The 26678-nt window shown below is 41.3% G+C and overlaps 1 protein-coding gene across 2 annotated transcripts in view; it reads right to left on the bottom strand.

Annotated features, from left to right (window-relative positions):
* Nudt3 (nudix hydrolase 3) overlaps positions 1-16859 on the bottom strand; it is an 86758-nt gene extending 69899 nt beyond the window's left edge. The window contains exon 1 of one of the 2 annotated variants that reach the window (XM_020164138.2): positions 16429-16859. In XM_020164138.2, coding sequence (XP_020019727.1) covers positions 16429-16527 — 99 coding nt within the window. In that variant the 5' untranslated portion in view covers positions 16528-16859. Of the gene's footprint in view, positions 1-16261; positions 16392-16428 lie in introns of those variants that run through there. The other variant, XM_074082402.1, reaches the window with a different exon arrangement.
* Between the last annotated feature and the right edge of the window lie 9819 nt (positions 16860-26678).

Here is a 26678-nt window from a genome sequence, read left to right as displayed (position 1 = left end):
CTGGTGCCTCACACCTGTAATCCTAGCTAACTCAGGAGGCAGAGAACAGGACAGGAGGATTGCAGTTTGAAGCCAGCCCAAGGCAAATAGTACGCGAAACTCTATCTCAAAAAACTCAATACAAAGCAGGACTGGTGAAATGGCTCAAGTGACAAGAGTGCCTGCCTAGCAAAGCCTTGCAAGTGAGGACCTCATTCAAGCCCTGGTACTGCTAAAAAAAAAAAAAAAAAAAAAAAAAAAAGGAGCTGAGCACCAGTAGCTCACATCTGTAATCCTAGATACTTGGGAGACTGAGATTGAAAGAACCAGTTTTTTGAGTTCACAAGACCAATCTCCACTGGGAGGACTGTGGTTCAAGGGCAGCCCAGGCAAATAGTTCATGAGACACTCTCCCACCCCAAAACAATGAGAGCAAAATGAACTTGAGGTGTGGCTCAATTAGTAGAATACCTGCTTTGCAAGCATGAAGCCCTGAGTTCAAACCCCAATCTCACCAAAATAAAAAGTAATCCACAGGGATATTTAAAAAAAAAAAAAGACATGTTAAATCACCTTTGTTTTGAGACAGAGTCTCACTGTGTGGCCCCAGCTAGCTTCAAATTCTTGATTCTTCTGTTTTAGCCACCCAAGTGCTGGGATTACAGGAGTATTAAATCAGTTTTTAATGCATTTGAAGAGGTACGTAGTGGTGCATGCCTGTAGTTCCAGCACCCAGGAAGTTGAAGAAGGGAAATGTGAGTTCAAGACCAGTGTGGCCACATATCAAGACCTTACCTCAAATCAATCAATCAATCAATAAAATTTCTTAGACATGCAATAAACTAGTCACTCCTTGGTATCTGCTGGGTATTGGTTCCTGAATCCTTACCTCCAGGATATCAAAATTGATGGAGGCTCTGTTCCTTACATAAAATGCCATATTTACATATTTCTATAATATATATATATATATTTTTTTGGGCAGTACAGGGATTTGAACTCAGGGCACTGCTCTTGCTAGGCAGGTACTCTAACATGTGAGCCATGCTCTCAGCGCCCCCCATATACTTTAAATCATCTCAAGATTACTTTACAACCAGCACAATGGGTCATGCCTGCAAACCCAGCTACTTAGGAGATGGAGAGCAGGAGGACTGTAGTTCAAAGGCAGCCCAGGAAAAAAGTTAGATCAGGCTGGGGGTGTAGCTCAAGTGGTAGAGTGTTTGCCTAGCAAGCACAAGGCCCTGAGTTCAAATCCCAATACTACCAAAAGTTAAGAGTATTTAAGTTAGTGAGATCCCATCAGAACAAATAAACCAGGCATAGTGGTGCATGCCTGTGGAGGCTGTGGGTAGGAGGATCACGGCCCAGGCTAACCCAAGGCAAAAAGCCAAGACTCTATTCAAAAAAAAATAACTAGCTGAGCACCAGTGGCTCATGCCTGTAATCCTATCTACTCAGGAGGCAGAGAACAGGAGAATTGAGATTCAAAGCCAGCCCAGGCAAATAGTTCTCGAGACCCTATCTTGAAAATACCTTACACAAAAAGGGCTGGTGGAGTGGATCAAGGTGTAGGCTCTGAGTTCAAGCCCTGGTACTGCAAAAAAGAAAAAACAAAACAAAACAAAAAAAAAACTAAAGAAAAAAGGGGCTGGGAGCATGGCTCAAGTGATAGAAAATGAGGCCCTGAGTTTGAAACCCAGTATTGTGAATACAAAAATTACTTGTAATACTTAATACAATGTAAATGATGCAACATTTAAAAAATATTCCTACCCATGACTAGCTGAATCTTCAGATATGGATGTGGATATGGAGGGCTGATTACACGCATATTATGGTTAAATTCTGAAGGAGTTCCCTGGCTTTAGTGGCAGATCCAAAGCTCAAAACTACTAAGAGGTTTCTGTTAAGCGCCTTGTTTTTAAATCCTTGAAGATAAGAAGGGTCTTTTGCTGTTGTTGTTCTATGGTAATTATTTTTTTACTAGTATACATCAATTATACATACTTACCTCACTATCCTCTCCTCTCCCCTCTTCCCTCCTCTAGGTCCCCTTTCTTTTCCCAAATAGTCCCCCTTCTACTTTCATGTCTTTTTTTGAGATGGGGGGGGGTCTCATGATCCTCCTGATCTCAGCCTCTCAATTTGTGAGTCACCAGTGCCCACCTATTTGTCTTTCTTAAAATGGCTTATTTTATTTAACATGATGATTTTTCAGTTCCATTCATTTTCCTGCAAACAACATGATTTCATTTTTCTTTCTGGACAAATTATATTCCATTGTATATATTTACCAACTTTTCTCGATCCACTCATTGATGGGCACCTAGGATGATTCCTTAATTTGGCTCTTGTGAGTAACATCACGATAAACTTGAATATGCAGGTATCTCTATTGTATGCTGACTTTTGATTTCTTTGGGTATATACCCAGAAGTGATATAGCTGGATCATATGGCAGATGTATTTTCAGTTTTTTGAGGAACCTCCGTATTGACTTCGGATTAGAGTGATTACATTAATTTCCCATCAACAGTGTGTAAAGGGTTCCTTCCCTTCCACCCTCGCCCTCTGAATCCTTGCCAACTTTTGTTCTTTTTGTTTTTTAATGATAGGCATTCTGACTGGAGTAAGATGGAATCACAATGTGGCTTTAAAGGGGTGGGGAGTTTGACATAGGGTCTTGCTATGTAGCCCAGTCTGGCCTTGAACTATGATCCTCCTACTTCAGCCTCCTAAATTCTGGGATTACAGGCATGCACTACCACGCAAACTTCAACATAGTTTTGATTTGCATTTCCCTGATGGCTAAAGATGTTGAACATTTTTTCATGCATTTATTGACCACTTATCCTTCTTTTGAGAACTGTCTGCTCAGTTCTTCTGCACATTTATTGGATTCTTTTTCTCTTTTGGTGTTTAATTTTTTGAGCTCTTTATATATTCTGAATATTAATTCCCTATCAGATGAATAGCTGGCTCCCATTCTATAGGCTGTCTCTCTATTCTTAATTCTTTACTTTACTGTGCAGAAACTTTTTAATTTGATGAATCCCATTTGTCAATTCTTGCTATTTTTCCCCTGAACCATTTGAGTCCTAGTCAAAAAGTTCTTGCCTATACCTACCTATATCCTGAAGTGTTTTCCCTATGTTTTATTCTAGCAGTTTCAAAGTTTCAGATCTTATATTAAGGTCGCTGATCAACTCTGAATTGAAAAGGGTCTTGATCACTTTCCCAGACATTGGGTTGGACCCACTTATTTTCTCTTTATCCTAGTACAGATGGGGGTGTTAGGGTAGACAGGGGACAAGAGCTTTCTTTATCCTCAACACTCTGAGACAAACAGGCTTTTAAAAGCTATATATCCAGACTTTCCATAGCTTGGCTGACCCAGTCTTCACCTTGAATATTCTTCTTTAGCTACCCCAAAGCAATCAAGCCATCCAGGTATGGCTCCAAAGTGCTCCATAACATTGCCCCTGACATTCCAACTCATCTTTCTCTACAGACTCCTCAAAATTCCTATGAACACTCCTCCTATTACTTCTCAGATTCTTCTGTATTCTACACTAAATACTGAAGCTCCTCAGCTTGAAATATTCTTTATAAATATCAAAATACAATTTCTTTTTCCTTCTTTGTTTCTTTTGGGGGGACACAATACAATTTCTTTTTTTCTTCTTTTTGATAGGACTGGCATTTGAACTCAGGGCCTCACACTTGCTATGCAGGCATTCTACCACTTGAGTCACACCCCCAACCCTACATTTCTCTCTTTTTCTTTCCTTCCTTTTCTTGTGGTACTGGAGTTTGAACTCAGGGGCTTGAGAGACAGGTGCTTTACTACCTTAGCCACACCTCCAGCCCCCCATACTTTCTTTTATAACAAAAAATGACTCCCCTTTGAAAGAAAAATCACCTATAGTGCCTAGCTGAAAGATAATCTCAAATTAGCTCCTTATCAAATAGTTGTTGAACCCACAAAAACACCATAGAAATAAAATTATTATACACACAAATTCTCTGGATTATTTTCCTAACTCATTTTACCAATAAAATCTAAAACTTTCCCTTATTACTTTATAAAAGTAGACTACCCAAACTACAAAACCTCTTGAGGTTTGTACTATTACCACAGCAATAGGTATAAAAGCCTTGAGTTAATGATGACTTAAATAAGTCTAGAAACCAAGTCACTGCTATAAAAAACCAAATGAAAACATTAAGATAAATAAATTTCCAAGTATGACTGTAATAACCACATATTTAAAATATATTAGTTCAAGTTATTCACACATAAAAAGTGTTTCATAAAAGGAAACTTCACTTATTGTATATTATTCAAATTCACAAACATTCAAAGAAAAATCACTATCCTTAGTCTTTTTAATGGAAGTATAAATAGCACACCATATGTCTAAATTCATATGCACTTCTGTTCATCATTGCTAAGAAGCTCTTAGAAAGCTGATCCAAGTATGGTGGCACATGACTGCTAATCCCAGCACTGGGCGGGTGGAGGAAGGCGGATTCAGAGTTTGGGCCAGTTTGGTCTATACAGTAAGACCCTATCTCAAAAAAAGGTGGGTGATACATGCCTGTAATCCCAGCTTCTTGGGAGGCAAATATAGAAGCACAGTGGTTTGAAGCTGGCCAGGGCATAAAATGTAAAATCCTAGCTTAAGAAAACACTAAAAGCAAAATGACTGATGCCATGGCTCAAGTGGTGGAGGGCTTTCTACAAGTATGAGGCCCTGAGTTCAAGCCCCAGTGCCAAAAAACCTGGAAGAAAGAGAGAAAGAGAGAGAGAGAGAGAGAGAGAGAGAGAGAGAGAGAGAGAGAGAGAGAGAACACCGAGCATGTAATCCTAGCTACTCAGGAGGCAGAGATCAGGAGGATCTCAGTTCGAAGCCAGCTGGGCAACAGTTCGTGAGACTCTATTTCGATAAAACCTATCACAAAAAAGGGCTGGTGGAGTGGCTCAAGTGTAGGCTCTTAGTTCAAACCACAGTACTGCAACAAAAAAGACAAGAAGAGAATGACGTGTTAAATGAACGATCCAGAGAAAAGGACCTTACTGTTTTATGAATAGAAATCAATTAATTGTATACAAAGAAAGTCTACTTATGGGATCATTTCTTTTTTTAATTGTATTATGCATTAATTATATTTTGTTGGTACTGGGTTTTGAACTCAGGACCTTTCTCTTGCTAGGATGGTGCTCTACCACTTGAGCCACTCCCCCAGCACTCATTTCTTTTTTATAATGCTCATTTTCTCTTTATAACTGCTTCTACTTACTTTAGATTTAAATTTTGGTTCCTTTTCCAATAAAAAAATTTTACATGCTCTCTGATACATGGACTAGAGACTCAATTCTCTTTATTTCCTCTTGGAAGTACTCAAATATACCAACAAAAAATAATGCTTTATGACACTGAAGTTGTCAACTTCTACTTCGAAATAGAGTAAAAAAAGAATATACAAACACACACAAATTTTTTGCTTTTGATACTGTGGATTAAATTCAGGGCCCCATTCCTAGCGGTGTCACCACTTAAGCCACGCCTTCAGCCTTTTTACTTTTAGTTTGTTTTTCAGATGGGGTCTTGCTAACTTTGCCATGCAGGGCTAGGACTGCAATCCTCCTACCTCTACCTCCCAAGTAGGTGGGACCACAGGTGTACACAACCACACTCAGCTAGAACTTTTTAAGTACATTTGGATGAAACACAGAACAGACTTGCAAAAACAGTCCCTTTCTGATTAACTGCACTAAGCATGAGCACACACAATGATATGATAAGATGACCACAAAAAAAAAAAACAGTTGTGTTTGCTTTACAAATACTTTTTGTGCTTACATTTGAATATGGATCAGTCTAATAATTTTTTTCTATTTCAAATTAAATGAGGTTGAATTGCAATTATCTTTTTTTTGTTGTTGTTAAGTTTTCAGTCTACTTTTCCCATACTCAACTCTATGTTGGCATTTTGGAGGATAGGAGGTAAAAGAAACAAAAATAGATTAAGACATGATCTCTGTCTCAGAAAACTGAAAATTCACAATTCCACCCATTATTCTCCCTTCACCCATTTCATAGGTGGGGATCAAGGCACATGGCTAAAGTGAACTGCTTCCTAACAGGCTTAGATTCACACATTTCTTAAGAAAGAAGGTCTACTTTTCCTGTTCCAGTGAGTAGTCTAAACAATGAGACAGTTTAGAAATCAGTAAATCCAGTCTTACCCAGATGACTGCTAGGCTGCTATTTAGAAGCTTGAAGGCAAAGTTAACTAATTGATATCCATACTCTAGGCTTCTCTTGACACAAATACAGTCTCCCGACACTAGCACATCCTTAGCCACACAGGAACTGACCACACACACACACACACACAGAGAGAGAGAGAGAGAGAGAGAGAGAGAGAGAGAGAGAGAGAGAGAGAGAGAATCTATAAAAAACTGGTAACGGGTGGTACAATCTAATGTGAAGAACTGGATGGCTGTGGAAGACACGTGGAAGGAGACTTACCTTTCCAATCACAACCTTTGCACCTTTGCATTTTGTACCATGCACATATATTAGTCTTTCTGACCAAATTTTAGGGTCATCACACAAGCATTCCCTTACTTTTTATGCAATTTTTTCTTTCCTTTGTCATCTTTCTTTTCTGTCACTTTTCAAATTTTCCTTGGCTCTTTTAAGATTAACCTCTATAAAAGATTATAGTAGTTCCTTTTATCTCCATTTTCACACTACATAGAAAAATAATCTCTCATTCACTCCTACTTAAAGGAAAGAAGGTGGTTTCTTCAGACATGACTGATGATAGGAGTAGGAAAGGGTAAAGGAGAAGTTGGAAAACTGGAGGGGCAGCAAGGCCCCAAACTATGTGGTTCCCCCCATCTCCTCCTCATGTGCCACCATGCTCCCCCAGCTTTGGCCTCTAGCCACACTGACCTGCTTCCTGTTTTTCCTCTAACCCAAGTTCATTTCCACTTCGGGGTCTCTGCAATTGTTTTCCCTCCTCCTTGTCATTCAGGGATCACTCAATAAAAATTTTCCAAAGACCCCACTCTCAGTAGTATTATAACACATTTGCTTTCTGCCCGGCATTTGCTGCTGCCTAAAATCACCATACTTATTGATTTGTTTGCCCATTTACTGTATCCCTACATTTATGTTCCACAAGTATGAGGGCTTTTGTTCTGACACCACTGCCCCAGAAAAGAATGCAATCTATACATAGTGATCAATGAAAGTTCAGGAAGGGGTGGGCGGTGTGGCTCAAGTTGTAGAACAACTACTTAGCAAGCTTGAGGCCCTGGGTTCAACTCCCAGAACCCCAGTATGACCAAAAAAAAAATAAAAAGACTTACAGCATGTTACTTTAGGGCAGAAATTCTCAAAATGGGTTCAAGGAAGTTTTCTTGGGTATTGAGAAGATTTTACTCAGAAAACTGACTCCTTATTAAACTCTAAGTTTGAGAATTTTATTTCCAATCTCCACTCCTTAACTCTTCTTTTACCTACCTATACCTTTTTCACTTATGAAGGTTCCTTTTTTCTGTTTCATAAATCAAATGCTTCATGACTCAGCACCTACAAACTTTACATCACATTTCTTTGTTCCTTCTCTCCCCCACCCAGTACTGGGGGTTGAACTCAGAGCCCAGTGCTTGCGAGGCAGAGGCAGGTGCAGGTGCAGGTGCTCTACCACTTGAACCATACCACAGTCCTTTTTGCTTTTTTTCTTTTTTTGGTGGTATTGACATTTGAATTCAGGGCCTCACATTTGGCAGGAGCTCTTACTGCTTGAGCCACTTCACCAGCACTTTTTTTGTGATTGTTTTTACCAACATAGAGTCTCACGAACTATTTCCCCAGGGCTGGCTTTGAACCTCAATCTTCCTGATCTCTGCCTCCTGAGTAGCTGGATTTCACTCATGGGTCTCAGCTTGTAGCTTTTAAAGATCTTTCAAATAGGGTCTCACTTTTATACCTGGCTGGCCTGGACCACGATCCTCTTATTTATGTTTTTCATGTAGCTGAGATAACAGGCATGAACCACTATGCCTAGCTTTTCATTGGTTGAGATGGGGTCTCTCTGTCATAGCCTGGGCTGGACTTGAACCACAATCCTCACAATCTCTGCCTCATGAAAAAGGTGGAGACAAGGGCTGGAGGCATAGGTCAAGCGGTACAGTGCCTGCTTACTTGCTAAGTTCAAGCCTCAATACCGAAGGTGGAGACATTATGTTCCTTAATCTTTGGCCTAGATAAAGAATAAAATGATGGGCTGGGCAAGGTAATGTAGACCTATGATCCCAGCACTTGGGAGACAGAGGCAGGAATATCATGAGTTTAAAGGCCACCCTGAGCTACACAGCAACACCCTGTGTGAAACAAAACAAAACAAGAAGAAAATGATGATGGAAAATTTCACAGCAATCTCTACCAACCTCCATTTCCAGAATCACCTATTCTAATATTAACTACCTTTAGAATCTAGATTTCACATGCATTGTTGGCTATGAGCCAGTATCAACAAGTCATTAAAACAGTTAACTCCTTTTAAAAAAAAAAAACAGTAACTAACTCCTAATTATACTTTCTTTGAATATTAATGTATGTATTAATAAAAGGTCCAGGATATGTGCAAAGTGAAAATCCTTGGCCCTCAGTTACTGTACTTCTAGGGTTAGAGGTCTAGTACATTATGTATCAAGCCTACCAGATGGCACAGTTTCTCAAGTTCAATGTCTGAAAGAAATCCTGAGTATCCTATCATAGAACTATCCAGTATGATTTAGAAAAGATTTACAACATAAAACAAACATAATTCTATTGGGCTGATACTCAAAACTATCAGACATCCTCTCAGTAAGATACTAGAATATAGAAAGAGCAGGGAAAATTCTCTGGAACATATTCATCAATGTATTACTGGCAGACACTAGTATTCAGTTCCTCCACTAGACATTAAGCTTGAAAACAGGGAATGACTAACTGGGTTCATTCACTCATTCACATATTTAACAAACATACTCAGCATCTCTACATTCTAAGTACAAAGACCACAGAAGTGACTACAACAGATAAAAACATACAAAAATCCCTTTTTTGAAGGACAAGCTTGCATTCTAGTGGAGGAAACTGGCAATAAACAAAAAATAGATAATATGTCTGGTGGTAATATGTGCTACTAAGGAAAAAAAAACATCAGACACAGTGACAATGGACTAATGTTTATTTTATATAGGGTGATCATTAAAGACACACCTGACAAGATGAAAATTAAGCAAAGATATGACATGAGGGAGAGAGCCACGAAGATAATATGAGGGAGAAATAATACTGAGGTCAGTGTGGCTAGAAGAGAGGGATAAGTAAGAGGAGCATGGGAAGAGACGATGTCAGAGCCGTGCAGGAGACCCTTATCATCCAGGGCGTTAGTGGGCACAGTTAAGACTTTGAATTTACTCTGCAGGAGACGTGATCTGACTTCTGTGTTAGAAGACTCACTCCCGCAGCTGTGGGAGAGAAGACTAGAGGTGTAAATGTAGAAATAGGGAGACCCCTTAGGAAGACACAGCAATGGTCCAGGCAAAAGGCAAAACTGAGCTAGGCTACAGGAGCAGAGTGAAGGTTGAAGAGATACGGCTGAAGTTGTGAGTTTCTGCCAGATTGGGAGAGGGAAAAGTTAAGAATGATTTCAAGGTTTCTGACCCGAGGAATGGATAGAATGATTTCCTTTACTGAAAGAAAGAAGAGATTTATTTTCTTGGAAGTATGGAGATTGCTTTTACTGTGACAGCAGTGGGTTTTTTGGTTTTTTTTTTTAACTACTGTTCATTTTTTAGAGAGTGGAATTAAAAATTCAGTTTGAAGACTGGGTGCTGGTGGCTCACATCTGTAATCATAGCTACTCAGCAGGCAAAGATCAGGACAGGAGGATTGCAGTTCAAAGCCAGCCTAGGCAAATAAGTTTCACAAGACCCTATCTCAAAAAACCCCATCACAAAAAAGGGCTGGTAGAGTGGCTTAAGGGGTAGGCCCTGAATTCAAACCCCAGTACCACACACACACACACACACACACACACACACACACACACACACAAAAAGCCACTGCACAAGGTTGGCAGAGTGGCTCAAGCAGTAGGAGCACCTGCCTAGCAAGTAGGAGGTCTGGCATTCAAACACCCGTGACTTAAAAACAAAAAAAATTCAGTTTGAGGTCTGGTAGTGTACTCAGTGGTACAGTTAGTGCTCAGCATGCATAAAGCCCTGGATTCAAACTCAAAAAAAAAAAAAAAATCAGGCTAGGCATGTGAAGTTTGAGATGTCTACTAGATTTCCAACTAGAAATATTAACTAGCTTGCTGCCATTCAAGTATTGATTTCAGGAGAAAGTTCAGGGCTAAAAATAGACATCTTAAAAGTAATCAGTGTAGCCCACTGCAGTAGGTGCGTTGGGCCTATTCCAGGGGCTGAGGTGGATTATTTGAGGCCAGGAGTTCGACGCTAATCTGGGCAGCATAGCAAGCAGCTGTCTCAAGAAGAAAGAGTACACCATTCTAGACCTCTCTTTCTATCTGAGATGACCCACGTTTACCCTTGAAAGTGTCTCTATTCTAATAAACTTTACCACAATATTGTGGTCCTCACTCTAGAGATGACCCACTTTCAGTCTATTGAGTGTATCCCTTTCCTAATAAAGTTTGCTATCGCTTTCATTACAAACAAACACATGAAAGAAAGTAATTAGTGTAAAGATGGTACTTAAAATGAGACTGGCTGAGATCCAACTATTATATGGGGTAAGAGAAGAGATTCAAAGATTGTGCCCTCACACACACACTACAATGAAAAGAAGTCAGGAAAATGTGGAGGAGTCTACATTAACACTAGGAAGGAGCAACGCTCAAGGAACAAAAGAACTAGGGAGATGCCCTAGAAGCATGGTGAAGAAAGGGTTTCAAGAAGAAAGGAACTATCAAGTAATATGAGAATTCAGAATACTGGTTAGTGGATTTGGTAAGTTGCAGGTTTATCTTGAAGTGACTTCAGCAAATGGTAGAAGAAAGCGCCTAGCTGGAATGAAAAGTGGTGACACCCTTACTATAGAAAGATTTTCCCATGAAAGAGAAAATGGGATGGGCCAGGCACTGGTGGCTCACACCATAATCCTGACTACTTGGGAGGCAGAGATCAGGAGGATCACGGTTCAAAGCCAGCCCAGGCAAATAGTTTGGAAGACTCTATCCCGAAAAAAAAAAAAATCACAAAAAAAGAATTAGTAGAGTGGATCAAGTGGTAAGAGCACCTACCTTGCAAGCATGAGGCCCTGAGTTCAAACCTTGGTGCTGCCAAAAAAAAAAAAAAGGGATGGAAGGTGGAGGGAATATGGTGTCAAGAGAGTTTTCTTATTTTGCTTAAGAAGATTATATAGCCTTTTTCCCTGGGAATGACAAAGTGAGAAGGAAGGGTGATAATGCAGGAGAGAGAGAATAACTGTAGGAGTAAGCTCACTGGGTAGGCAAGCAGGATGGACACAGGTGGTGGTGGGGGATTAGCTTTATGAGGGACCACAGAAAGTAGTCCATAGTAGGGCTCTCAAAAAATTAATAAACAAGTGCATTCTTGAACAACAGCTCTTCTCTTTCGTATGAACCCATGAAGAAAGATACAGATTGCTAAACACACAGTAGATACACAACAATTTACTGAGAAATGAGAATCACCTAAAACCAAAAAAGTAGGATCAGTACAAGGAATGATTTAAAAAAAAAAAAAAATGGAGTGGAAGCTAGGCATGAGGGTTCATGCCTGTAATCCTAGCACTAAGGAGGTTAAGATAGGAGAATCCAGATCTAGAAGCCAAGGTGGCCTTACAGGGAGACCCAGTCTAACACGGGAGGGGGGATGGGGGAGATGGCAATTGCTGTATAACTTCAGACCAGAATTCACATCTTGGAAAGAAGAAAAGGATATAATGATTCAATATAAAATGACTAACTGGTATTAAGCAGGCAGAAGGGAAAGCAAAACCTTCAAAAATAAAATACAAGCCTCTAGGAAAGACTTTGAGAAATCTGAAGAGCATATGACTACATCAATGCACCCACTGTGATCTTCGAGTAATGTAATAGTGGACAATGCTACAAAAGGACTCTCCGACCAGCCTGGGATCTACTGGAAGCCCTTCATCACGATTATCGCCTCTGGGATTGCCACCTGTGCCTTATTCCCCTCTCTAGGGCCTGCTAGAAGGTGCAGTCTGCAGTCACGTCCTTCCATCTTCTCTTTTGGGACACTGTAGAGATAAACACTCAGGCCACCAGAGTCTCTGCCAACTGAGGATCTCCAGTATCAATCATCTCCCCATCCAACCTGGTGAGCTCAAGGATCTGAGAAAGTAAGAAACAGCTCTCCCTTGCCTAGAGATGTAAGATTTCTAGTAGAAATGTATTAGGTTTAAGTTTCAAAGTTTTATTCTTTCATTTTAAAAAATCATTTTAATACACAGGGAAATCTGACACAATCTTATTAGTACTCATTCTCCCCTGGGTTAAAATAGACCCTTTAGGAACCACTTTAACTTCCCCAGGCACTGTGATGTCTGTGGTGCATACTCTGCATCACTGACCTTTCTGAAAGTACTTCACATTTGTAGCTATTTCAGCTGTCTAAAATGCCTGTTATACTCCTCACCCCTCCTACAGGGAGGGTAGAGTACAAACAAGCCCGACCCTACTGGTGTCTCTCACTTCTCATCACAAAGGCTCCAAAAAAGAAAAGGAATGGGGCAAAAGGAACAATCTCACTGGAATGCTTTTAAAAGGACCAAAGTTGAATAATATGACAGAGATGAATGTCATATCACTCAATTCAGGATTATAAAATCTTAATCACCAAATTTCAATCTTCCGCCTATGATAAAGTATCAACTGAAGGATATGGCAGATTTAAAATATATAAAGTCTATTTATTTGTTGATCTTTGAATGTACGGCCATGATTTTAAGAGTTATTACTGAATTACAAACTATCTTTCTTTCATATGTCACACACATAATAAATGAACTGTTTTCCAGTCCTAGTTTCTATAAAGAACAAAAATCAAGACATTCATAAGGTAATTTTACATGCAAAGTCCTTCTACATTTTAAGATTCCCTCCCTAATCCTTTCCAGTTTACTTGTCCATATAATTGAACAATAATTTCTTTTAGTGACTTGCATTTACAGTCTTTCTAAAGCATTTGAAATACGTCTGACAAAACTACCTTTTGAACTCAAATTTCACCAACTTGTGCTATATTTAATGAAGTTGCATAATTACAATAACAAGCACAATGAACATAAACAGATAGAGGAATAATACAACTGACTCTTTGTAAACACAGTTCAACTTCTGGGAAGCCATGGCTGGGGTATGCCAAACCAGCAGCCTGCTAAGTAACAGTCAACATTCATTGTACCAGGTTGGTTAAGTGGAGGTTAGCTAGCCAGGAGACTGTATACTCTACACCAGGTTCGAAGTGCCATAGTGCATAGTTAACATAGTTATCTGTCACAAATCCCCTAACTTAAAAATATTAAGTTATAAAAATGCTAACAGCAGTACAACTTGTAAGTGGGGGATTTTTTTTTTCCTGTTCATTTTAATGTATCAATAGGAAAAGCAGCCAGAAGGCTGGAAGAAAGAGAACTCATTTGCATCCTGTTGCTGGGTCTGCTTATTCTTCTATTTCCCTCACAAATGTCTACCTCCTTCATAACTGTTTCAGAGAACCTGGCACTCAATGAGTACTCAATAGTCTTGCTATGACTATACGTCCTAACTTGGATCAGAGCTTCAGCTGCTCTCATTGCTGGCCTGTAAGTAAAATTATGAGGCTGAAAAAACAAAAACATTAAGAGGGTTTGATTCATGGTCAATTATCCTCTAATATTTTCATCTCTTTTTCTTCACATTGTATGTTTCTTAACACTGGTTAATTAAATTTACATACCAAGGTCCTGTTAATACTTACATTACTACTGTATTATGCTAATAATATTCTGTAAACTATTATACCTTGATTAAAGCCATTAAAGCCCATTAAAAAATAAATTGGGTTGACTGTCCTATTAAGTTTGAATTTCACTTTCACACAACGTGTGGCAGCTTCCAGTCTCTGGCACGTCCACCGAAAACATAAAAGTTTGCTTGGAACTAACAAATTACTTCCCTTCCAACACAATTATATAATCTGAGAGTTGAACAGCATCCTAGAAATTATTTTGTAGTCCAAAACCCCTCCCAATTAAGGGACCTCATCTAAAACTACTGCAGGCAGGAAGGGACGCTCATCTCTAAAGCCCACATAACAGAAGGCTGTGCCCCACAGTAGGCTCTTTATTTAAAACTCACTTGTTCAATTAACTGTAAAAGTTTAAAATAGTCCCACTTCATTAATTTTCTTGTTCTTCCCAGGCTTTAGCTGTAACACCCACTGAATCTATAATTAAAGATTTACATGATTCTTCTGCTCATTAACCAATGTTCAAAAAGAAATTCAATAAAGGAAACTCCATAATCAGACAAATGCTTTAATCCATTAAAGAAACCTCTTTTTAACAGTTTAAAATTCTAAGCTACAAAAATGCAAGTCCTAAGCCTGGCCTGACTTGTACAAGACAGCAGGGTAGTGGAAACACAAAAGTAAGCGTGTGACAATACTGGTGCTGAGACTGTCAGTACATCATAATACTTTTAAGAGAAAATGGAAAATGAAGTCTCCCTTAGTTTGCTTACGACATATAAAGGGTTTCCAACTTATCCAAAATAACCACATGTTTTCAATTTCTAGTATAATTTTTTAAAACAAGAAGTCTTGCGTCATACATGACTAAATTATACACCCTTCTACTTATAATTGGGGTGCTCACAGACTTAACCATGGTAGTGTAGTAAGACTTGTTATTATGCTAATTAGTTTTCCCTCCGGTTAACAGCCTGTGATCCCAACTGATTTCCCATAATATGATATGATAATGAAGAGAACAAAGCCTCCAGAACAGTCACCACCAGCAATAATTTTATTTTACTCAACAAAGTATTCCCAAACAGCACATAATTTACAGCATAGCCCTACTTAGTACAACTATTACAAGGCATCTCTTTGGGGGAACTTTTATAATAAATGATAGGACACAAAGTACACATTTCCAAATCTTTCCTTCTGTTTTGCTGAAAAGGGGCATACAGGCCATTCCTCAACAGCACAATTAGTGCTTCACTAATTTTCTTCAGGCAATAATTTAAATTCCCACTTCCTTCTAAATATCTCTGGATGGCAGCAACTCCTGGCAGTCCATCTGTCTCTTTCATCATAGCTTCTTTTCATAACTAACGGGTCAAGTTCCTTTCCACCATTTCAACACGTTGCACTGTACGGCAGCCCTGCCACCATAGCCCACTGCTGCATGCCGGAATATAACATATTGAATTTCACTGTCCTTCATTGTTTCCAGGCTAACTGCCATTTTACCACCATGCACACGAGAGAAATATGTTCCCACAGGCATCTTACGAATTTCCAAAGCAGCTATTCTTTGTGGATTTACAAAACATGTGCCTTCTCCGAATTCCCTTCATCACCACAGAAACGGCTTTGGGAAGCCGAAATTTTTTTTTTTTTTTTTTACCCTTTTAAGTCCCGTAAGCAAAAAGAAAGGGATTCTAAAATATTTATGTTTTCCTAGCAAACTTAATCCTAAGGGTTTCCTATAGGGGAGGGGAGGAATGCCAGGGCAAAGATCTTAATTACCACTTTTAGCCTTTCCAATTAAAATGAAAAAATTTCAGTCCACAAAAAAATTCATCTGATCAAGTGTTCTTTCTTCTCAGGGTAAAACCGTAAGAAGCAAGCAGCGCGATGTAAAATAAACAGTTGGCTCTGTCTGTGCACAACGGCCCGGACCTTCCTACGACCGCCGCCCACCCCCTCGGGCTAGCACACAGTCCCCAGCAGCCCCAAACCTGCCAATAAAGGTCTCCGGCCACAAAGGCCGGCCTGCGCCTCGTGCACGGCGGCCTCTGCACACATGTGCCGGGCTGACAAGTGCCGAGCCGCCCGCCCCGGATCCAAGCGGGGGCCTCGCCCAGCCCACTATCCCCGCGGCCACTCTCCCGGGTGACAGGCGCTCGGCCCCAAGCGCCCCTGCTGCACAGTGGCATCTCCCTCCCGCCGGCGCAGCTCGGTCCCACTTTCCCCTCGCACCACCATCCTTTTCCCATTCTCTCTTCTGTCCTCAGGAAATTCATCGGAACTTCTTTCGGGCCCCGCGGCCCGATCCGCGCTCCGAAACACCCTCCGCCGGCGGCCGCGCCCCCGCGCCTCGGCCCCAGGCGGCCGGCGACCCCATCCCGCCGCGCCCCGCGCCTCACCTCCTCCTCGCTCTCACTGCGGAAACACAGGCACGCGGCCCGCTTCTTGTAGCCGTCGCCGTCATAGGTGCGGGTCTGGTTCGACTTGAGCTTCATCATCCTCTGGGCCCGGGTGGGGGTGCGATGCGGGTCGCGGGAATCGAGGGGTGGGGAGCCTGTTCCGGACGGCCGCGCACGCGCGCGCCCGCGGTACAGCCAAGGAAAGCAGGGAGAGGGAGCCGCGACTCCGCTATACGGCTCCGCCGCTGGCCTGCCGCGGCCGCCTCATTCCCCCCGGCCCAGGTCTTGCGACGCTGTAGCCACCGCTGTTACGGCTGCCGTCGCCGCTGTCGCCGCTGCCGCCGCTGCCGCCACTGCCGCCGCCCCCTCTGCCTTCGCCACCCCCGACGACGACCGCGCCGCCATCTTGGGCGCGCTGCGTCAGCGGCGTAAGGCCGCACCGGCCTGTGGCTCGGCCGCGCGCTCGCAGCGCAGGCAGCGTTCGGGAATCCCGCCCTCCTAGCCCGCGCGGCGTAAACGAGCGTCGGAATGAGAGGTCCGCGCGTCTCGAAGTGGCCACTACGCCGGCAGCGTAGGCGTGGGGACCGTGGGGCGCGCGCGGCGGAAGCCAGGCGGGGGGGGGGGGGGGCAGGTAGGGGTGTGGGCGCCGGGTGCAGACCCGGCAGTTCGGTCGCGCTGGTCAGATGAAAGCGGGCACTTGCCCAAGGTCACGGAGCGACTCCGCGGCCGAAGATGACCCAAGGTCATGCCGCTGAGCCGTTGGCTCTGCCCGTCCGACTGGGAGGGGGTGAGGAGGAAGGTCTGGAGGAGGAAATGGGACGGAAGTAAACGCTAGGGAGGGCGCAACCTGAGATGTTCAGGATTAGGAATTGTAGGAAAACGGAGTGGGCGGTAGAAAGATCGGGCAGTTTGCGTTGACAGCCTGAGGCTCTGTCTTACGGGCTTGGGCACGTCGACCATTAGAAAGAACAAATATTTACCCTGCAACCTTTTATTAGTGCAAAAAGCAAATGTTGAACTGGGGATGTAGCTCAGTGTTTACCACTTTATACGTACGCTTCCTTCGCATGCTGGAGACCTGGGCTCAGGCCGCAGCACCAAAAAAAAAAAAAAACCTAACACGTAAAATGTTGAATACTTCCCTATGTCCACACCACAGTAAGGTATTTATTCAGTTTCCTAAGCCAGAACCCGGGAAATCGTTGATAAATTTACCTCACAAAGAACTTCATTGCTTCTGTCTTTAAAGCCTCAGCCCCAGCCCCCTCCTGCCTTGCCTTTACTTCATTAAGACTTTTTCTTTTTGGCGGCACTGGGGTTTGAACTCAGGGCCTAGCACTTACTCTACTGTTTGAGCTACTCTACCAGCCTTTTTCTGTGATGAGTTTGTTTCATGATAGGGTCTCGTGAAGTATTTGCCTGGGGATAGCTTCGAACTGCAAACTATAATCCTACTGATTTCTGCCTCTTGAGTAGCTAGGATTACAGGCATGAGCCACGGGCACCCCGCTCAGGACTCTCCCTTTTGCCAGAACTGAGCTGTAGCCTTCCTGCTAGTCTTGGCTGTCATCCACCCCCACTCAATCCCATCCACTCACAGAGCAAGAGGAATCCTATCCATATGAAAATCTGATTAAATTATGGCATCGATTAAAACCCTACAGTTGCTCTTCACTGCTTTGAAGATAAAATTTCAAACACTATCAGGAAATATGAGACCTTGCAAGAGCTGGGCCCCTGCTAAGTTCACCTTTTCCATTATTGTCTATATCCCAGTCATTCTGAACCACCTACACTCTCTTGAACCTCTAGACAACTTTCCACGTCTTTAAACATGCTTTGCCTGCTGTCTGGAAAGGACCCTCACTCCATTGTCTCATTTCTCCCTTTCATGTAGAGAAAGGCCAAGTCATATTAATTGTCCTTCAAAACACAGATTAAAAGTCACCTCTTTCAGGTAGCCCTCCATAACTGACTTTTAAACCTCCTAATAGCCTAGATTTGTCCTGATTTATCACATCATTTGTCACAGTTTTCATTGTCTTCTTGCTTTTCTTCTATATATTTCAGTCTTCTTGGAGGCAGGGTCTGTTTCACACTTATCCTCCCTGATTTCACTCAACAATTATCCCAGGGTCTGGTGTAGAACACAGCTCAGATGAAGAACAGCTGTTGCTCACCCAGAACCTGATCGTTATTTTGGAGCCCTGTCACTTGCAAAGTATGAGAATGACTAACTTGTATGTAGGAACCCCACACACAACACACCTATAATCTGCCTTCTGAATGAAGATCACACTGCATTCTGATCTAGGTCAGGAGCCCTCTAAAGAAACTTCTTAGGACCAATCCTAGCTGAAATAGTAAATAAAATACAAAGGTTGATTTTCATAGTTTCCTTACTCTACTTTGTTTCCTTACTATACCGCTCACTGTTCTCACCTTCCCAGGTCTGCCTGTCACATCCCATCAACTCCCCAGGAGCACCTTTTGTTTCTGATATTTGTATAAGTGACCTATTGCTGAAAAACAAATATTTTCAAAACTTAGTGGTTAAAACACAAATCAAGGTTGAAGGTATTGCTCAGTAGTAGAGCCTATGCTTAGCATGTGAGAGGCCCTGAGTTTGATTCTCAGTATCAAAAAATAAAAATCATTATTTCTCATGGTTTCTATCATTCAAGAATCCTGAAGTGCTTGGCTGACTATTTCTGACTTCGATTCTCATGTAGTTGTCTGGGTTTCAGTCATCTGACAGCTTGACTGGAGCTGGAACGTCCATTTCCAAGATGTTACCCCCTGTGGCTCACAGTTTGCAGAAGGTCTAAGTACCTTTCCATTTGGGCTTCTCCACGGGCCACTTAGGCCTCTTCACAACACGGTGCAAATTCCCATAGAGCAAATGATACAAAATTCTAAGACTGAACTCTAATGCCTTTTATGACCTAGCCTGGAAAGTCACACTTTTTGTCAGTTCCAAAGTTTTCTATTGATTACATAACTCAGACTTGATTCAGGGTGGGAGAGGATTACCAGGACATGAATACCAGAAGATACAGCTCATTGGGACCTTATTAGAAACAACCTATCACGTCCCCAGGAAAGATACCTGGTCTGTGATTCATTTACTCACTGCCCATACAGACCAGGCAGTGGGGTGAACAGATAGAGATCATTCTTGGGAAAGAATTATCCTTCCATAGGAAATAATGGTTGACACTAGATTTTGTTGTTTTTTTGAAACAAGGTCTCAGCTGGTTCAGACTGGCTTCAAACTCACTAGCCTCCTGGCTCAGCCTGCAAAGCACTGGTATTACTGGTATGTACCACCATGCCCAGCTGATGATAAACGGAAGTTAAAATCCCAATAAATACATCTTTCTACTAAAAATGTCCAATTTGGGGCTGGAGGTATAACTCAATGGTAAGAGTACTTGCCTCGTGTGCACAAGGCCCTGGGTTTGAGCCATAGCACTGCAAAAATAATTACATACATAAAATGTCCAGTTTTCCTAAAATACTAAACGTAAACCACTAACAACAGAGCTCAAGTGTCAGGGAGGCTGTGTGACAGGGTTGGGAAATGCAAGCTTGCTCACCCTCTATGGGTCAGCCACATTTTGGACCATGCCTCCGATCTAATTTGTGTTTGCTGGTTTGTTTTGAGACAGTGTCTCCCTTCGCACCCAGGCTGGCCTCTCCCTCCTGAGTGCTAGGATTACAGGTGTGTAATCCTAAAAAAGTCTAACGATCTTTTTAAAATTATTTTTTATGTTTTTACAGTGGTTGGGATAAAACTCAGGGCCTCACAAATGTTATACAAGCACTCGGCCACTGAGCTACATCCCCAGCCACCTGTCTATTTTGATGCTGCCACTTTGTTGACCACAATATGATTCCTGTCTGCTTTAAAATGGGTAGGGGTAGGGCTAGGAAGTAACTGAATCATGAGGGCTCTGACTTCAGGAGCAGATTAATCCTTTGACGGATTCATAATCTGATAGCATTGGGAGGTGATACAAACATTGTAAGTCCTGGTTGGAGGAAGTAGGTCACTGGGGGCTTGCCTTTGAATGATGTGTCTTGCCCTTCATCATACCCCTACTCCTCTCTCTCTCTCCTGCTCGTGTTTCCTGTCTGTCAAGAGGTGTCAACTACTTTGCACTTATACCATGATGTTTGGCCTCACCACTGCCCAGAAACAATAGAGCCAGCCAACCATAGACTGAACCCTCTAAAACCATGAACCCCACAATAAATCTTTCCTCCTTTAAACTGTTTCTCTCAGATATTTGTCACAGCGACCAAAAGTCTGACTAACACAATATCTGTTCTCCCTAAATTGTTATATATAAGAGTCAACAAAATTCCTATAAAAATTTCAGCAACCTTTTTTTTGGAGAAGTAGGCAGAATAATTCAGAAAAATACATTAAAAATGAAAAGAGCCAGGAGCCGGTGGTTCACACCTATAATCCTAGCTACTCAGGAGGCAGAGATCAGGATTGCAGTTCAAAGCCAGCTCACACAAAATAGTGTACAAGACCGTATCTCAAAAAAAAACATCACAAAAAAGGGCTGGCTGGTAGAGTGGCTCAAGGTGCAGGCTCTGAGTTCAAACCCCAGTACTGAAAAAAAAGAAAAGAAAAGGGGCCTGGGTATGCTTGACTGGCATGCTACAGGTCCTGGGTTTGATCCTCAACATGCAAGCGCGCCCGCACGGAGGAAGAAAAGGAAAAAGGATGTAAAATGGCCCCCTCAAATTTGAAAACAACAACAAAACAGAGTCAGAAGATTTATATTACCTCAATATTATTTCAGGATTTACTAGAAAGTGACAGTAATCAGGATAATATAATACTGGCTTGAGGACAGACTAATACAGCAGTGGAACAGAATAGAGAACCCAGAAATAGTTCCATACTTCAAGATTATTTGATTTCTAACAAGAATACCAGAGCAAGCAATGAGGAAAGGATAGACTTTTAAAAATGGTGTTGGAATGAAGTACCCATATGGTCAAAAATGAACCACAATTCCTACCTCATACCACACAAAGATTAATGCAGGAAGGACAGAGACATTAACATAAAAACTAAAAGGCTTGTATGGAAAACAAAAGATATTTTCATGACTTAAAAATTGGATAAGTCCAGTAGGGCATGGTGGTACACACCTGTAATCCTAGCACTTGCTGAAGCAGGAGGATCACAAATTTGAATCTGGCTACATAGTGTGTTTGAAGCCAGCCTGACTGTATAGCAAGGTCTTGGCTTTAAAAAAAAAAAAAAAAAAGGGAAACAAAATCATAAGAGAAAAATTATAAATTAGACTTTGTCAATACTTAAAAACTTCCCTTCTTCAAAAGATATCAAGCTGGTGTCAGTGGCTCATGCTTATGATCCTAGCTACTTGGGAGGCTGAGATCGGTAGGATTGCAGTTCTAGACCAGCCTGGATAAATAGTTCTTGAGACTCCATCTCCAAAATAACCAGAGCAAAATGGACTGAAGATGTGGCTCAAGAGGCAGACTACCTGCTTGTGAAGCCCTGAGTTCAAACTCCAGACCCACCAAAAAAAAAAAAAAAATCATTCAGAAAATTAAGCTGGGCATGGTGAAACACAGCTGTAATCCCAGAACTCAGGAAGATGAGACAGGAGGATTGAGAGTTCAGGTTAGCTTGGACTATTTAGAGAGACCCTGTCTCAAAAAAACTATCAAAAAAAAAAAAAAAAGAAAGGAAAGAAAATTACCAGAAATTAACAGATAAGCCATTGGTAGGAAGGAGACATTTGCAAAACATATCTAACAGATATGTCCATCATATAGGACCTACAAGGATAACTTGGTAATAAAAAAGACAACTTAAATTTGTAGTGATGGGAATCAAATGTAGGGCCTCATGAGCTATAGCCTGGACCCTAAACTTAATTTTTTTAATCAGAAGAAAAAAGAGGGCTCCTTTCCAAGAAATGGAAACTGTATGTGATGGTGCATGCCTGTAATTTTAGCACTTGGGAGACAGAGACATGAGGATCACGAATTCCAGGCCAGGTCAAGCCCGCATAGGCAACCAGGGCTAGTGAGTGAGCGGGTGCAGGCAGGAGCCCCGCAGCTGCAACTGGAAAATGTCTCAGGAGAGGCCCACATTCTACCTACAGGAGCCGAACAAGACAATCTGGGAGGTGCCTGAGTGTTACCAGAACCTGTCCCCGGTGGGCTCCACTGCCTATGGCTCTGTGTGTGCTGCTTTTGACACAAAAACTGGGTTACGTGTGGCAGTGAAGAAGCTGTCCAGGCCATTTCAGTCCATCATTCATGCCAAAAGGACCTACAGAGAGCTACAGCTGCTTAAACACATGAAACATGAAAATGTAAGTTGCTCACAGAGGAATAACTGCTGTTCCTGTGGACTGAAGAGCACTTGCTTTAATCCCTGCAGGTGGAAGTCGTTGCAGTGCCTGGAAGTTTGGTCCATGCCGCTATGGGTACTGGTGTGCTAGTCAGCACCTGTGCTGTCAGGTCCAAGTCCGGCAAAAATGCTGCATCTTCCTAGAGTTTTAGTTTGACTCCAAGATTTTTACAAGCAAAGTAATTTTTTTCAAGCTTAAAAAAGAAAAAAAACATTATGAAGTGTGGCACAAATTCTTAAGAATGTTTAAAAGAAAATATTAAAAAGGAAAGTTTGTATTCTTTGCCTGGTTTGCTTAAGGCTGTGTTCTCACAATGTAGGGGGTCCATGGCTATTTTCTGTTCGTGTAGGTTAGTTCAGTAAAAACGTTTGAAGAAAAGTGCCTTTCACTCACAACAATGGCTGTTATTTTATGTGTACCTTTGGCCCTCTATCCATGGATTCTGGGTCAACCAACCATGGATCGAAAGTATTTAGAAAGAACTTTACGCAACAGGTGCAGTTTCTTTCTTTTTTTTTAACCTTGTTATTATTCCTTAAACAATCCAACATAATACTGTGCCTAGCATTTGCATTGTGTTAGGTATTCTAAATAGTCCAGAGGTGACTTAAAGCACAGGTTCTGAGCAATCCTGTGCCCTTGTGCATAAGGGGCAGAGCATGTAGGGTGGGGAGAGCAGTTGTCCTTGTACAACTCCACAATACTGAGCGATGACTGTACTTTACTTTAATATTGTAATTTTTCTTTCTAACCTTCAAGAGACAGCTTTCATTTAAATAAATGTCTCAAAAGAATTGTTTAAGTTAAAAAAAAAATTCCAGGCCAAAACCAAGGGTTTGGGGTGCAGCTCAGTGGAAGAGCACTTTTCTAGCACTTTTTTTTTTTTTTTTTTTAAATTGGTGATGCTAGGGTTTGAACTCAGGCCACTCCTGAGTTTAAGCTTGCTCCCAGCATTCTTAAAAGGAAACACTGATCAATCAGACTTCAACAAAGTAAGAAATTTTGCTCTGTGAAAAATCCATTAGGAGGATGAAAAGATAAGCTACAGACTGGAAGAAATATTTGCAAACCATATATGTAACAACATCAAGCATCTAGGACATATAAAGATTCTCAAAATATAATGATTAAGAGTAATCAATTAGGGAGGGGGGGTAGAGGGAAGGGGCGGGAGGTAGGAGGATAAAATGGCCAAAACAATGTATGTACATATAAATAAACAAATAAAAAAAAAGAGTAATCAATTAGAAAATGGGCAAAAGACATGACACACTTCACCAAAGCAGAGCTATAGATAGCAAATAAGCACATTAAAACATGTTTGATGTCATTAGCCATTAGGGAAAAGCAAATGGAAACTGTAGTGAAGTATCACTGCATGTACCTATCAAAATAGCTAAAATTAAAAACAGGGACAAACACTAAATGCTGGCAAGGACACAGGGAAACTGGATCACTCCTGTAACACTGTACATTCTGGAAAACAGCCTGAAAGTTTCTTTAAGAACTTAACAGTGCAGCAACTGCTATCCCGGACATTTATCCCAGAGAAATTAAGATTTATGTTTATTCAAAAACCTATACCACAAATGTTTACAGCAACTTTATTTGTGATAGCCAAAAGCTGCAAGGACTCTTCAAATGGTGAATGGTCAAACACATTGTGGCACATCTGACCCACAGAATACTACTCAACAATCAAAAGGAATGACCTATCATTACATGAAAGGATCTGGCTGAATCTCCAGTGAATTAGAGTGAAAAAAGCCAATCCCAAAGGTGATATACTATAGGATTCCATTTATAGCATTCTGAAACAGGGTCTTGCTCTATAGATCAAGCTGGCCTCGAATTCACGCTCCTCCTGTCTCAGCCTCCTGAATGCTGGGATTATAGGCAAGTACCAACATGCCTGGCTATGTATATTTTTGAAACAACAAATTAATAGAAATGGAGTGCAAATTAGTGGCTGTCAGAAGAAAGGAAGGTATTGGAGGACATGGCTATACATGGGTAACATGAAGGATGCTTGTGGTGATGGAAATTTGCTGGATCTCAGCAATACAAACATCATTGTCCTTGTTACTATTTAATTTTGAAAGACTTTTTTTAAGATAAATATTTGTGTGTGTGGTACTGGGGACTGAACTCAGGGCCTTGCACTTACTAGGCAGGCACTCGACCCCATGAGTCACACCCCCAGCACTTAAGATATAGTTCTGCAGGATGTTACCATTAGGGGAAACTGGGTAAAAGGTACACAGGTTCTTTTCTGTATTAGTTCTTAAAACTGCATGCAAATCTACAAGTATCTCATAATAAAACATTTAGTTTTTTAAAAACTGAGCAAAAGATTTATTTTTATTTATTTTATTTATTTATTTGTTTATTTTGCGGTACTGGGGCTTTAACTCAGGGCCTTCACCTTGAGCCACTTCACCAGCCCTTTTTGTGATAGGGTTTTTCAAGATAGGGTCTTGCGAACTATTTGCCTGGGCTGGCTTCAAACTGTGATCCTTCTGATCTCTGCCTCCTGAGCAGCTAGGATTACAGGCGTGAGCCACTGGCTCCTGTCTGAGAAGAAGATTTAACAGAAACTTCACAAAAAGGTGATATAAGAAATGGCTAATAAGTACCTTAAAAAGTGTTCAACACTATTAGTCATCAGGGAAATGAGAATTAAAACCACATGAAATATACCGGGATAGCTAACTTCTAGAATGTTGAAATAAAGCCCAATAACACCAGACTGGGGAAGGCAGAACAACTATAACTGTTATACAATGCTGGTAGGAATGTAAAATAGTACAACACTTTTGAAAACTGGCATTTTCTTAAAAAGTTAAAAATCTATCCTATGACCCAACAATTTCATTTCTAGATATTTACTCAAGAGAACTGAAAACATATCAACAAAAAGCTTATAGAAGAATGTTCCATGCAGGGTACAATGGTTTACACCTGTAATCCCAGCTACTTGGAAAAGTACAGATGGGGTGGATCGTAGTTTGAGGCCAGCCTGGGCTGGTGGAGTGATTGTGACTTCAAGTGGTAGAGTGCCTGCCTAGCAAGCACAAGGCCCTGAGTTCAAACCCTAGAATGTCAAAAAAAATGTTCATAGTACCTTTACTTATAATAACCAAAAGATAGCAACATCCTAGGTGATCATCAATAGAAGGATGGTTAAACACACTATAGCTATGCTACAGTTATTACTTACCCATAAAAAGGAATACACAAGCCAGGCATGGTGATACATGTGTGTAATCCCAGCACTTGGGAGACAGAGGTAGGAGGATCAAGAGTTTGAGACCAACCTGGGCTACAAAGCAAGACCCTGTCTCAAAAAAACAAAAACAAAATAATATAAAAGGAACACACTACTAATGCATACATCTTCACGGCTCAATCTCAAAAACATTACCAAATAGTGTATCTTGTCATTCTTTGGTACCCATGTGGGATTGGTTCCAAGACACCCCACAGACCTGTGCCCAAATCTGTGGCACATTCTCTTGTATACTTAAAACCACAAAACTTTTGGAATAAATCATAGGAGAATATTTTCAGGACCTGCACAGAGGCATTAGTAGGTCTTAGAAAGCAAATACAATAAAAAAAAATATGTTAAATTAGATTTAATCAAAGATTTAAAACTGGGCTGGTGGAATGGCTCAAGCAATAAAAGCACTTGCCTAGTATGTATGAAGCCCTGAGTTCAAACTCCGATGGTTCCAAAAAATAAAGTGTAAGTATAGGGCTGGTGAAGTGACTCAAGTGGTAGGGCGCCTACCTAGCAAGCACTGGGACTCTTGAATTCAAGTCCCAGTACCACAA

Source organism: Castor canadensis, chromosome 8, assembly GCF_047511655.1.
Source record: "Castor canadensis chromosome 8, mCasCan1.hap1v2, whole genome shotgun sequence".
In the NCBI taxonomy this organism is placed as follows: domain Eukaryota; kingdom Metazoa; phylum Chordata; class Mammalia; order Rodentia; family Castoridae; genus Castor; species Castor canadensis.
This window is presented reverse-complemented; position numbering and strand designations above follow the sequence as displayed.